This window comes from Gasterosteus aculeatus, chromosome 3 (assembly GCF_964276395.1).
Source record: "Gasterosteus aculeatus chromosome 3, fGasAcu3.hap1.1, whole genome shotgun sequence".
Classification (NCBI taxonomy): Eukaryota; Metazoa; Chordata; class Actinopteri; order Perciformes; family Gasterosteidae; genus Gasterosteus; species Gasterosteus aculeatus.
In genome coordinates, this window is record NC_135690.1 from 15,095,521 (window position 1) to 15,109,306 (window position 13,786).

The window sequence follows — 13,786 nt, forward strand, 5'->3', positions numbered from 1 at the left end:
CCCTCTAGGTGGTGGAGCTCTGGGCCCACGGACCTGTGGTACATTAAGCCGCATGAAGCCCAACTGAAGATCACGCTAGTGGTCGTTGCCAAGACAACAGGCGCACGAGTGAACTTTTCTCATTTCCTAATTGGGTCCGATAATCTACGGTTGTGTATCACCTTAATTAGCGCCCCACATGAAGACACGTGCACATCAGCCTGCACGGACGTAATGAGCAGCCATTGAGTATGAATCACCGCATCAGATTGTTGTGTCACGACAAAGCTTCAGGCATTAATATTCAGAAAGCATGAGGTGTCTCAGGTGGCCGGTTGTCCCCTTTTGTCTCCCACCAAATTATTTTTCTCTTCGGTGTTTGTGCACAAATGTCCATGAGGAAGGATATTCTCCCGGCAGTGATCATGTTTGTGAACAAAACGACAAAATCCGCTGGGTCAGTCTCACTAGGGGACTTGTTCACTTGTTCATGGAGGGACATAAAGTATGAATACACACACACACACACACACACACACACACACACACACACACACACACACACACACACACACACACAGAGTGTGAGACAGTATTTATTTGTTTCCCAACTCTTCCAGAATCATTGGTTGTTTCGTGTAAATGTACTCAACGCACGTCTGTTGTCTTTGACAGAGATGCTGAATTAAAACAAAGCAGACGTTTTTTTTTTTGCAATTGTAGAGGCGAGAGTCCTATAGTGATGTTACTTTGGCAGTTTTGTCTTTCCGGTAAGGTCATCACCATAAGACGTTCTCTCATTTTGTATTATTGTATTGAGCATAATTGATTGAGTCTTTCCTTCATCAGCAGAAAGATTGTTTTGTTGTTTCTTTGCAGTCCATCGATTCATACACGAGGTCATGTGGCTTTTACTGTATTGAATTGATACAACAAAGCCTTGCTTTGTACAATATATTAAGTCCCCACTACCTTAGTGCAGGACAATGTCAGGTCCCTGAATATCAAGAAAACACATCAGAAGCGGTTGGCGTGCGGCGCATGACTAACCACGCCGCCATCCAGCGACGCCATCTTGCCGAAAGGAACACAAAGAAAAGAAAAGGCGCACAGTATCGGCTCGATGCCTCAGGCAGAGTTCGTCTGCTGTTAAACTGCGAGCAAAACCAAAGTTTGAAACGTATTAAGGGATCGTATCGGACGTCTCCAATGCTCTACACTTTGATCAACATTTCAATTGTGGACAAAAAAAAAAAAGGCTTTGCTGCTGTCTCTGCAAAGATAACAGCTCATTACTTTATTTCTACTTACTGTAAATGAGCACATTAGGACACCGCTGTTTATTTTCTTTCCATTACATGTAAATGAGAGGCACCGGGAGATGAATGGACTCATAGAGGTACAAACCGTTTTCTGGCCTGAGTTTAGTTCACAGATCCCTGGTGCACTGATGGCTAACTTTAACCTCTGCGTTCACGGCTCCTCTGTTTGCTTTGGTTTCTGGATGCAGTCAATGGTCTGCAGGAAGCATTGGTCCAGAACGAGGGAATACCTCTGAGGAGGAGGATGGAGAAAGGAGTCATTCAAACCTGGAATGACAAATAGGTCAGGCTGTTTACGCATGCTGTGTTTACATAAGTTTGTGTTTGGTTTGGTGGGTTATGGGGCATTTTGGAATAAATCTACACCTTTCTGCGTAATACAGCTACATAAAACCATATTAAAATTGTTTGGTGGTGCGTAATTTATTTTAAAGTGATGACACTCTTTAATGACTGAAATCAGCAAGGGCAACATTGGTTTTTCACTGGAATCACACAGGAAAAGGGGTATTGAACACGCAGCCGTGAGCTTGATTTAACATCTGATAGCTTCTTCCTAACATGTTGCACAAAATTAAAAAAACTGAAAATGTCATACGAACCCACAAAAACAAACCTCATTTTTATTGGGAGGTTTTTATCTCATATATCTGAAAAACAACCAAAGAACATTGCATTCAGTAAACGATTTCCCCTTTGGAAAAGGATGCGGTGAAGTATTTGCTCCATCAACACACTTTATGACGCAAATCTCTACATTTTAAATACGCATTTGGCCGTTTGTGCAGAGCCGTGTCGCGTGATATCCCATCTGTTCCTCCAATGACACGTACTACCACATTCAAGGGCGCCTCTTCTTCTTTCCAGGAGCCATTCAAAACAGGCTCTGTTTTGTTACTGCGAGCATAAAGGCTTTCTTCATCACTTCCAAACTCTGATATTTTTGTCTTGTGGCACTTTCTCAGTCCAGCGGGGACCTGCCAATCTCCCACAGGGTACTGGAAGAAATAGTGCGGTATTTGAAGCAGTACACTAACTCAGCCATGCTTTTAAATTAAGCGTGATGTGCAGAGGAAAGGGAGGAGGGGTCGGCGGGGGGGGCTAAAAAATCCTTTTGGCTACTTTGTAAGAAAAAAAAAAAAACTTGGATGTTCGTATGAACTCCGCTGAGGATTAAGGAGCTAGGATGGGATTCTGTGCACATACGTGTGACATGCTCTGGGGAGCGTGTGCAGGACTACACTGGGAGTTTGTGAAGCTTCGGCCGGCGTTCATTTTCAACCACTATTCCCACACTGCTGGTTTCAAGTCAGAAAGGATTAGCAGCAATATTTTTAAAGGAAGGTTATAGTTTTTGGGATCTTAAATTTGGTATTTACTATTTAGCTTGGCCGGCCCCACATTTATTTAACCATCTGGAACCCAAATAAAACTCAAAACTCAGAGAAAATGTCAAAGCAATGAATGTAAACAATTTATGACAAACATCTGGTCAAGATTCATTTCATTGATTGAATTGGATGTTTCATTAGCTTGTAAAAATATCAATTAAAACAGAATCAGACGCGGCTCTCTCCACATGTAATGCACGCAAAATGACTACCGGAGGAAAACATTCACATTGATTTAACCAAACGTGACACTGACATTTTTAAAACAGCAACCGGGAAAAATCAGCATCAAACATTTCCGTCGTCGGCAGGAAGACTTGTCTGATGCCATCAGGCGTCTCAAGCAGTTAAACCGAACAACACAGAGGAACCAACGCAAACTGTCTCTGAGGGTTCCATTGGGGGGGAGGAAGGAGATCCGTATGATGTCTGCGTGACAGAGGACGGGGGCCCGTTTCCTGCCGGGCTGCTGGTTGCCACATGTCACAAGGAGAAGGTACAGGGCTCAGCTGGATGTGATGTTGAGCAGGAAGAAGCCAGCTCCCCTGGTAAGTGTCTGGTCCGCGCTGTCACAGAGCCTGCAGGAAAGAAATGCTTGGCTTGTCTCATCACGTCACTGGCGAGCTGCAGGCCGTGGTGGAGGACGCTCTTCGGCGATGCCCGCAGCGGCGAGGACACGACATGCAACAGCAACAAAAACACGTCTTTGCCGCCAAAACATGAGGTTTGGAGTGAGCAGAAGAAGAGTGTCCAATGCCAGGCATCATTATTTCTGTCTCCTGCCATTCAGGTAAGACAACTTCAGTGCGGTCAAAGATAGAAATGCAATGTTGACAAATGACAAGTGATTTGTTGGAGAGTCTTTTCAGTTTGTCTATTCAGTTTCCGTTGCTCGGCAACTCCCAGCGCCCTGAGGGACACCGCTCACGGCACGGAGCCGTGACAGCTGGACGCGAGACAGAGATTGGGTGAAATTGAGTACGAAAATTGCGAGAAAGAAAAAGGACAATTGGAAGAAAAACCTGCCAGGCGTCGTCATACCGCGCGGCCCCTGACCTTGGCATGACAGTTCTCCCCACTTGCACGGTCCTTACTTTGGATCAGATGTTATCTTCTCCAGCTGCTGCGGCGTCACCACCCCGCGGCGTTCCTCCTGGTACGCCTGTCCTGCCTCCGAAGACCTCGCTTTCCCCCTGGAAAATTCAAGCTCTGACAGTCAGAATCTGGTGGAAGAATAACACTGAGTGTACAGTTGGACTAATGAGACATCAGGTGGACGAGAAAAGTTCACTTACTTAAAGAAACCCACAATATAGAACTTTCGCACTACTGCAACTTAATAAAATGTTCCGCTGTGGTGTGTGATTGTAGTGAGGGGGAAAAAAGTCCCTTTTGCTTCATTTCTGCTTAATTTAGAATTATTATTCTAATACTTGGAACGAGGAAAGTCCAGATAACTATACAACTCTTGTTTTCTGTGCACCATCATTTTCACTAAATAAATAAATAGAAATAACTCACTAAGCAATAAAAAGCGAGCGTGACCTTGAAATGAGTTTGTAGAATGGGCGGCAAATTAATTTAATAGTTTAGTAGTGCGGCATTGCAGCATTCCCTCACCTCATTAGAATTTTGATTGCTGTGAGACACAAAGATGTCACAATAACCAAATGAAAATAATTGCCACAGGAAAACAACAGCGTCTCCAGGGTTCAGTGCTCCTCAGGTGAATCATTAAACAAACCTGCAAACAAACCCTCGCACTCCTCAAGCACTCAGCGAACTAACAGCTTTTGTTTTGATATTTTGTTGCAATCAATATAAATTGCTTTAAAGTAGTAGCTTTAAAGAAGAGATGAACTTTATTTCAACAAGCACGTACGCCAAAAAATGTACCACAGACATTTTTAAAGTCAGAGCAATAAATGAGGAAGAAACAAAACAATGTTTTTAAAGTATATTACTTTTTCTGCAGGAATGCCTACTACCTTTTACCACGCAAATGTTTTTATACTCATCACACTTATGATCCTCGGAGTTTTAAACAGCATCATTTGCATAATCGTGTAACATTGCATTAGGAAATGTACAAACACAGCAGCTTGGTTCACACTTACTTGATTTCCAGACTGCTTCCCACAGCCGGCAGCACCAGTTTATGACCAAATTTAGAAACAGAACTGAAAGAAGATGAGCGACAGTCAGCTGTGACATCAACCAAATTCAATGACCTGTTTGCAGAAAGTCCCTGAATAGTAAATTCATGATCCTAATTTTGCTAGAAAAGATTCCTTAGAACGTAACTTGCTGTAACAGTTAGCAGTTTGAAGATGTAAACATAATATTTGTCAGTAAATCATTATTTATACAATATATCCATTATTCCACATACCCTGAAGACGTTATTCTGTTGCTAATGTCTCCCTCTTCAGGGGTGAATTCTGAACTGCAGATTCCCGTCCTGAGGCTGGATTGCCCCCCCGTGCCCCCCGTCTGAAACAGCAGAATACGCACATTCAACTTGGCCTTTAAATCCTTTTTCAATGAATCCGACTGTTGTGAAGTCAAAGTACAAGAATATTACCGCTGTTAATGTCGTTTCGGCCATTTTGTCTTGTTTCTTGCCCTTGAAAGAGATCTGCTGGATCTCCTCCTCCAGCTCTTTGATCCTGGCATCTCTCTTAGTGACTAACAGGTGAATCTTCTGTTGAGGCACAGTGCTCCGCTGCTGCCTCGGTCTCCGCTGGGTCTCCTCGCTCTTCGCCTCCTGCTCTCGGCCGAGCCGACTCAGCACCTCCTGCATCTGAGTCTGCCGCTTCTGTCAGAGGTCGAAGGTGAGATTATTGATAAAAGAAATTTGGTGTGACATCCCTTTATTATTTTGCTGTTAGTTGGTCTGTGTAACAAGAACAGACTTGTGTTGTTAATAAATGATTAAATGTTGTAAATACATGTTATGCTAAATGTCCTGCAAAATGCATTTGTGCTTGTCTGTGGCTTTGGTGCATGAAAAGCAACAGAAGTCTGGGAAAAAAATGGCAAAATAATTGTTAACATTGCCACACATGATTTAGAGAGAATACGTGGAGTATTTGAGAAGACACAATTAATGTTACAATACAACAGGTTTAAACTTTTTTTCTTCTTCCTCACCAGCAGAGCATCCACAAGCTCATCATCGTGTTTACCCTTCTCCATAAGGGTGCAGTTCTGGAGCTTCAGAGATTTCACCTCGGTAGACAGAGATTTGTTCCTGGCTTTGGACGCGTCCAGCTTTTTCTTCACATCCTCGTGGTCTTTCAGGAGGGCCTCATAGTCCACTGAGATCCTCTGGTCAGTTGTGGAGAACAACGCACGGCCTCGTCAAATCCATTCTGTTCAAGTAATTCACCGCCATTGCATACGCACCTCAAAGGCCTCCCTCTTCTCCTTCTCGATGGCGCGGATGTAGCTGAGGTTCTTGTCTCGTTGAGGGGCTTTCTGAGGGAATCCTAAGCCCAGAAACTCTTCTTCCTCACTCAGGATACTTGGCTGTCTTCGCTGAGCGGACAGGTTCAGGTTCAGCTGCTGCTCCAGATCCCGCACCTGTTGCACAACATCCGGTTTTGTTGGTGAAGTTGTTGAGTCGCTCTGAAAGGACCTTGATAAGCGTGTTTGGGAATCACTTCATTACCGTTGTGCTTTTTAGCTTACCCTCGTCTGAAGAGCCAATATCTGCTGAGAGCGACCTCGAAAACTCCCCGGGGAGTTTAGTAACTGCTGGAAGCTCACCCCCTCTCCAAGCTCACTGAGCAAAACCTACAACGACAGCAGCGGCCCGTACTTTGGAAACACAGTTATCTGTGATGATTCTTCAGGGAAGGAAAAAAAAAAAAAGATTCTACCTTCTGAGCTACTTTCAGCTCCTGTTTGACAGATTGAACCTGGTTGCGATACTCAGTCGCTTTCAGCTGGGCGGCAGCTAATTTGTCCTGCAGAGACTTCACCGCCGGATTGTGCTGCTTTCGTGAACAGGTGGACGGAGTTGTCATCGTTAACAGAGCAGAATTTTGCCGCACGTGAGTTTTCACATCGTAGATTAGATTACCTCACAGTCTTCAGACAGCCTCTCATCCTGAGACTTGGGACCAACCTCCCGCCCGTCTGCAGAGTGCAGCAAAGCTGCCTGCAGCTATAGAAGGACATATCTCTGTTAGAGCATGCTAAAAATAATGAATATCCACCCATCAATCATATTAAATCACACCCGCAACGCAGGACTGTGTTACCTCTTTCTCAAGCTCTTTGACTCTGTTGATGCTTTGCTTGGATTTAATCTTTTCTCGCTCAATTTCAGCCGTTAGCTCTCTATTCTTCTTGGACAGCTCAACAATCTTGGTGGCTGCGATATCGCCGGCAAAGCCCGACGTGCCTAAATGGATGAGTGGATGAGTCACGAGGAAGCTTTAGTGTATCTATGGTGTTACTGTGGTGCAAAGATGTGGTATTATACCTGCTAAAATCAGACGTTCTTCTTCCCTTTTCTTTTTCTGGTGTTTTATTTCAAAATCCTTCTCACTCAGAAGTTTGAAGAGCCGACCATTTTCGTCCTTAAGCTCCCTGAGCTGGTCCAGCAAGTTCTGATTCTGATTCTCACTCCGTAGCAGTCTGTAAGGAGATTATACAAATAAACGCCAAATAGATGAGTGATTTATTGCTTGTATTTATTGATAAAGTTAAAAACAGGATTATTAACATCCTATTTCCATATAAAATAATTGTTATTTGTACATTTTTTGTTGTATTCACAAAGCAAAAAAAAATCCAGCTGGCACAAAGGATAAAAATATATATTTTAACCTCACCTGTGTTCAAGATGGTCCGCCTGAATACCTTGATTAGATAAATCCAAATCCTCCAAATCTGCTTCGTTCTTCTTTTTCCTCTCCAGTTTTCTTTTCTCCTGCTGTTTTTCTAACGCTTGGAACTGAAGCCGCAACTCATTCAGTTCATCGTCCTGCTCCATCATCTATGATCTATAGCATGAATCAGAGGATGTCGATATTAACGCAATATTGTGCAGGAATTTTTGTTATAGTAAGATAATGGACACAGATGAACTGATTTGCAGTTAAGTGACAGCCTACAGTTTCTTTGACACTTGTTTGTCGAGAATGGAAATAAACACTGGGCTAACTGAACCAGCGTCCCGATCTTAACCACATATTTACTTATATTTCCTCCAGCTGATCAAGTGTAACAACTTATTGGAAATAATAAGCAACATGGTATTCTTGTAAGTCCACGTCTGTCATACAAAGGGTTAATATCGAAGACCTAAATAACATGATGTCATGAATCAACAGACACAAACTGACTACCGCCGTTTTGATAGCGAATAAAAAGCTAATGCGAGGATAAATTAGCGAGATAACTTTTGTGTTTATAATCATTTCCCTGAATGTAAACAGGCACAAAGTAGGTTACGTTCAGCTTGTATGAAGAGAAATCAGCTCACCTGTCATCTAGTCCGAGTAAACAATCTCCAGACCGCTTTGCACTGCATCGTTTTGTAACGCGGGCGAAGACGCCGCGGCAGCTTCCTCTTTGATTGCGACGCTACTGTATCCATAGCAACGGTACTCTAGTCGCGTCGAACAAGATATCGCGAGATCGAGACACCGTCGGTTCTCAGGTTTGTGAGGTCAGTTGATTAACTTTCAGTGACTCAAATAGATTGAAGAATCCTCCCTTGCTAAACCTAAAGTTACCAAATCGCTCATTAAATCCATTCGGCTTTGCTGTTTAGTTGTTTTGGATGTGAGACCACGGGTAAAAAGTAAATTATAACTTGTTTTGTTTACTCCAGTAAACTGAGAAAATTAGGCGAAAGTGCTCAAAAGCTTTGCCAGAGAGCCTTCTTAAAGTGCTAGTATAATTGTATTCATCATATGGGGGGAAAAGAAAACTAGTCGAGTGTTTATTATTGAGCAGCGTAAGACATGGCAACCAGAGGGCGATAAAGCAGCTTTTATGAAACTGCCAAAAGTAAACTAACTGGATCTCAATGATGAATGCAAAATACAAAGGACAGTACATCTACTTTGTTTTAGCAAATTGGGAGATATTGCTTTATCATGTTGAAAGAAACATCCTTGTTAGGTCCTCAGTTAAAAACAGGAAAGTGAAATATCATTCATCCCATGACCCTGGAGGTAAAAACTGAATAGCTTCATCATGGTTTCACACCTCCTTCCTCAGGTGTTATTGTGACTAAATCGGCATGTGATGTCAATGCTCGCCGGTTACATTCTGTGCAGATAGAAACACGCTATAATCTGATTATTAGCAGTTGGACCAGCAGCACTCAAGGAATGTTAAGTCACAATGACACAGCATTTTGGAGCATCTTGCTGCCTTCGGCTGATTTGATGCATTTCCTGTTAAAACTTGACCGTAGGTTGCTGTGTTGTACTGGTGTGTTTTTTAATAACAGTCAACTACTCATACGCTGCATTATATTTTGCTAGGTGCACATACATAACTGCCATTGATACGATCACATTTGTTATGAATAAGATAACAGTCCAAAACATGCAATGAGGTTTGAAAACATGCAACAACAGAATTTTTGAACCGGGACTTTTATTTTTGCAAAATAAATCAATACAAAGAATCTTTCAAAACGAACCTGTTCTGTATTTGGACACAGCATTAAAAACTCTACTTTGTGAATAGCCTAACATGGAATCTTTAAGCATACCACAAGGAAGCCTATATAATATTTTGAAGGCTAGTGCGCCATATATAGATGTACCTGGACTTGAATTGTATGTCTCATGAATAATTGTAGTGGACCCCCGTGTATCACAACATAATAATAGAAATGTGAAGAAAAAAACATTTATAAAAGGCAGTTGAATAAAATAAATAAATGAGACCTTTGTGGATTTGTTTTATCAGTTGGATTCCTTTTGCAGTTGCCCCATAATCTCATGTTGCGGTAAATTAAGGAATAAATTGTGTTGATGTGGTTTAAATTATGATGGAATTGGCTTTGTCTAGACTAGATGTTGTCAAAGTCTTTCATAACCTACCCCTAATGACCTTGGATGCCCTTTAAATGGTCTTTTCCATTTGGCAAAAATGTTTGAATTAGAATTAGAAAATATGTTGATGGTGTGACACGATAAAATAAATACAAAATTAAAGATCAGCTGCCAACGGTGTTTATTTTCAAATCTAGACTTGGCCTATTGAAACCGTTTTTAAATGATCGCTACAATTTTGCTGGTTTTACAAGGACATCAACAAATCCGTTCGTTGTGAGATCTTTCCACTCAGCGATCAAAGCCACCGGGTTAACATCATCAAACAGTCAGAGAAACCACTGCTAAGATAGATGAGATCAATACACCTCCTACTCAATACAAGTTTAGATCGAGCACACTAGCTGGAGGATAAGTGTAATCAATAAGTTATTCTGAAGGACAAGCATTTTACACACCTTGATGAGGTAATATTAAAAGGCATAAAAATGTCACCGTCGGAGTGTTCCCTTCTCTGCCAGTGCTTTCTGTTCTTCTCTGGGCTTCACATAATATTCTTTGTACATTGAATACAGGACCCCTAAAAACACAGATACAAGGGATAAGTTACACAAAGACCCATATATTGATATAATGTAACGGTTACTCCTATACTTTTTAATGACATGGTAGTTTTGTTTCTAAAGCATGCCACTAAAAAAAAAAAAAAATAGAACTAAAACGATGCAACTAAGATCTAATAAGAACAATGCTGATTCAAGCAACCCACCAACAGTCATGGCTCCAACCACAAAGCCTTGAGCAGCAACGCGCATGTGGATCAGGTGAACTGACATTTTTGTGTCTCCCCGATTTTTCATCTTCATCAGTCTGTACCCCACGATGGCAAAGAATCCAGCCATTCCTGCAGGGAGCAACAAGTTACACATCACGTTACATGGATAAATCACTAAAAGAAAGACGGAGTCGAAACGTTTAATCCCACAATGGGACTTTTTTTGCATAACGAAACTATCAAGGTGCAATATGTACTCACCCAACGGGACGAATGGATTCTCCTTCGCTTTTCGCATGAACTTGGAATCATTGTCCTCGTCGGTAGACATCTTGACTAAAAGAGAAGAGAAAATCATTATTGTTAAAGAAAGACAGCATCGCAAATTCGGTTTAGGGTCACGCCTCCTTTATAACATCCATAATTAAATACTGGCTCCAGATTTGAACGACGGTTTTTGGACAAGCTCTGTTTTAGCCTGCGAAATACAAAACTATTTAAAATTTGGATGCATGCTATATTTGATTATGAGCTGCTCAGAGGTTACTGGTGAAGGGCAGTTGGTAAGACACTTCCGTTTGAAGGCCTAACCAACTCCACGTTACCTTCCATCCATAGAAACACTATCGAATAATACTAAGTTATGGCCTGTGCCGTCGCATTATTTTGATATAATAAGGCTAAACAACAGAAACCCGCAAAATAAGAGTTGACGTTACGTCAAAAAGTGAGCGAGGACAACATTGTAAGATTGGATAAAACCTTCATTAAACAGTCGGCTGAAATTAGTCTTACTTGTTTGAGGAGTTTGTCGCTATTTGAACCGTCGGCAGAGTAATTATCCAGACAGGTTTCGGGGAGCCTTTGGAGCCTCAGGTCGCATCTGCGTTGACAGGAAGTGGGGGACCGGCTTCGTTACGCAACGGCGAATGCGCGGAGCAATGACGTCATGCAGTTCTCGCGATGGTTTCAAATTCACGTTGTCGTTGAAAAATGGTAAACATGGAAACGTCCGGGCTTGTAATAGCTTCCAAATAGTAAACGCCCTTCTCAGTTCACATTCTCAAGAAATTTTCTATGTAAGGCTTTGTAATAATGCACTTGGCCCAACATTACATAACATAATGCTCGCTCAGGCAGAAAAAATGGGCACCCGATTCGGTTTCGATGTAACCTTATGGCAACAGATTGATGGTTGTTATAAATCCGATGTATCGTGAATGCAGCACCAGTTGTCCTCACACAATCAAGGGCAGTGAAACGGATCTATGATTCCCTCCCGTCCTATAAAGGTGGGTAGTAACGCAACAAAGAAAGTGTATCACACCGATCAAGATCATCATATTTTAGGTATAAATATCCCATTTAATTTATCTTCAGGTGAGACTCAAAAACGAATGTCTCTTCAATGGCCAGTGTTAAAGTGCCTATTTTTACAACACCCACGTGTATCCACCCCTGCCCTTTACTGGTATTTAAACGAACTTGGGTGTAGGTGGAGGTGGATCCTCTTGATCAGCGTGTTGATCTCTGAATCAACACGTTGAACTGCTCGTGATAGTCGTCGAGACGAGAGAGGCTGCACGTCTGAGCAACGTGCTGCAACCTGTTCGGTGTACAGTAACAATAAAAAGGTTACTCAGTGTGCCCACCCACGACACAGTTTTACCTTGCTGGCATAACGAATGTTCCATTACTGTAAGAAAATCATCAAAATTGAAATACAATAAAATAGTAAAAGATGGACTTTTCTACGGTGAAATCAATATTATCCGCTTACACCGTGGATTACTGGATCATCGGTCTGTCTGTTTGTATCTTTACAAAAACTAAACTGTATACAATTTAAGCTTCAAAATGTGGAGCATCTTCCTCATGTATGTAATGTAATGACAAAACTAGTCTTTCTCAAATCTAACAACTTCCAATTGTATCTGGAAATATTCAAATTAACCACCAAAGTGGTGCACTTTGTTTTACTAACGTGAATATTTTCTTGGCCTTGTAATAACATATACAACATAAATACGTGCTAGGTCTACTTCTGCTAATAATTACACCTAAGTCTGAGGCAACAGGATCAACTGAAACCAATGGGCTATTTCAAATTTGTAATTAAATAAATCTTTTGTATCTTAACTAACCATGCACCTCAAAAGCTTCTGCTTTGTGTTCCCTCTTGTGAAAAAATCAAAAACAGCTTTGATGGCCTAAAGAGCATGTGGCATTTCCTTGATTCAATTATAGACTATCAGGCCCCACTGATCTTGTCCCAGGCCCTCGTGGGCAGGAGGGAGTTCTGCAAATCACCATCACTTATCTAGCAAACAACCTTGAAGAATGTAATTGAATAAACACATTATATATGTATGTTCCTGTCTGGTAGTGTCGTTGCTCACACTGTATTCTCTGCTAATCCAACATATGTTTCATATTTCTTTGTTGAAGAAGTCATTTTTAAAAATGATTATTACATCACGTGTCTTTTTGGGGGTTTTTTTGTGACTAATGCACGTGACTTTGCCTTGTCCAGAGTACAAACAAGGGAATTACATGCTGTTCCAAATGAAACCAATGAAACTGCTTCAGTCTAGGCCGAGAAGCAGCACTCATGGTATTAATAAAGAAAACGTCTCCACCCAGTGGTGAATGAGTTTACTCGTAACGAAGTGAGACCTTGAATGATTAATTTGTGTCTGCTTCTAACTTTACACCCATATTGGGACTTCCCTTTATTAGAAACCAGTGTTGCAGCAAATGCATCATGTAATGACGACTAAAAAGTTTTCCGCTCATAATGAGCAACCTCCAACCGACATAAATACTTAGTTACATGGCTTTAGATGTGTCGAATAAGTTAGTTAACGTTTCAGACCGGCACACCTTAGAATGAGTTGCTGGATAAAATCCTTCTACTGAAGCTTTTCCTTTTTGGAATTAAAAATGTATTATCTCTGACTGATCGTCCTGTTGCTGCAGCTGTTTTTTTCAATGTTGAGATTTCAGCAGGTGGCGCTACCTGTCCACTATGATGCAGGATCAACACACAGCAGACTTTGGATACCTGGCAACGTGGACATTATGTTTAACACAACATTAATACACACTCAAAAAAGTGGTTGATTGGATACTGAAACAGATACTTTATGTCCACAATGTAAATCTTTGCTATCTTTAGTCACTCAGTTTTAAAATGTCCCACATTTGTAATCTGGCAAGTGAGAGCCACCAGAAAGCCAAGGGCAACTATTATCAGTGTCATAGATGTACAGTGTGAACAAAACCCTGTAA

At 41.5% G+C, this 13,786-nt stretch overlaps 2 protein-coding genes across 5 annotated transcripts; both read right to left on the reverse strand.

Annotated features, from left to right (window-relative positions):
• Positions 1-2,753: 2,753 nt before the first annotated feature.
• ccdc13 (coiled-coil domain containing 13) lies at positions 2,754-8,318 on the reverse strand. 4 transcript variants are annotated; one of them, XM_078099617.1, is made up of 14 exons: positions 8,190-8,318; positions 7,537-7,707; positions 7,185-7,339; positions 6,961-7,103; positions 6,780-6,863; positions 6,577-6,690; positions 6,386-6,490; positions 6,101-6,277; positions 5,846-6,022; positions 5,277-5,510; positions 5,085-5,185; positions 4,810-4,872; positions 3,787-3,885; positions 2,754-3,270 (listed from the first exon to the last, which is right to left on the reverse strand). In XM_078099617.1, exons 2-14 carry the CDS (start codon positions 7,698-7,700, stop codon positions 3,198-3,200), a joined length of 1,689 nt encoding a protein of 562 aa, XP_077955743.1. In that variant the 5' UTR covers positions 7,701-7,707; positions 8,190-8,318; the 3' UTR covers positions 2,754-3,197. The 4 variants fall into 4 exon arrangements, with proteins under 4 accessions (XP_077955743.1, XP_077955744.1, XP_040027154.2 ...); XM_078099618.1 differs by having other exon boundaries at positions 2,754-3,638; XM_040171220.2 differs by having other exon boundaries at positions 6,577-6,693; positions 8,190-8,317.
• A 981-nt stretch (positions 8,319-9,299) lies between these two features.
• higd1a (HIG1 hypoxia inducible domain family, member 1A) lies at positions 9,300-12,088 on the reverse strand. The gene is made up of 4 exons (XM_040171225.2): positions 11,291-12,088; positions 10,757-10,831; positions 10,490-10,624; positions 9,300-10,300 (listed from the first exon to the last, which is right to left on the reverse strand). Exons 2-4 carry the CDS (start codon positions 10,824-10,826, stop codon positions 10,212-10,214), a joined length of 294 nt encoding a protein of 97 aa, XP_040027159.2. The 5' UTR covers positions 10,827-10,831; positions 11,291-12,088; the 3' UTR covers positions 9,300-10,211.
• Between the last annotated feature and the right edge of the window lie 1,698 nt (positions 12,089-13,786).

Bases quoted from the DNA above. Each gene is read 5' to 3' on its own strand.
- ccdc13 (XM_040171220.2), bottom strand. From the start codon at position 7,700: ATGATGGAGCAGGACGATGAACTGAATGAGTTGCGGCTTCAGTTCCAA. The intron at 6,694-6,779 runs GTAATCTAATCT...TGTTCACGAAAG, and splicing joins GGCTGTCTGAAGACTGTGAG to CAGCACAATCCGGCGGTGAA. The intron at 5,511-5,845 runs GTGAGGAAGAAG...GACCTCTGACAG, and splicing joins AGCTTGTGGATGCTCTGCTG to AAGCGGCAGACTCAGATGCA.
- higd1a (XM_040171225.2), bottom strand. From the start codon at position 10,826: ATGTCTACCGACGAGGACAATGATTCCAAGTTCATGCGAAAAGCGAAG. The intron at 10,625-10,756 runs GTGAGTACATAT...TGCTCCCTGCAG, and splicing joins GAATCCATTCGTCCCGTTGG to GAATGGCTGGATTCTTTGCC. The intron at 10,301-10,489 runs GTGGGTTGCTTG...CTGTGTTTTTAG, and splicing joins GGTTGGAGCCATGACTGTTG to GGGTCCTGTATTCAATGTAC.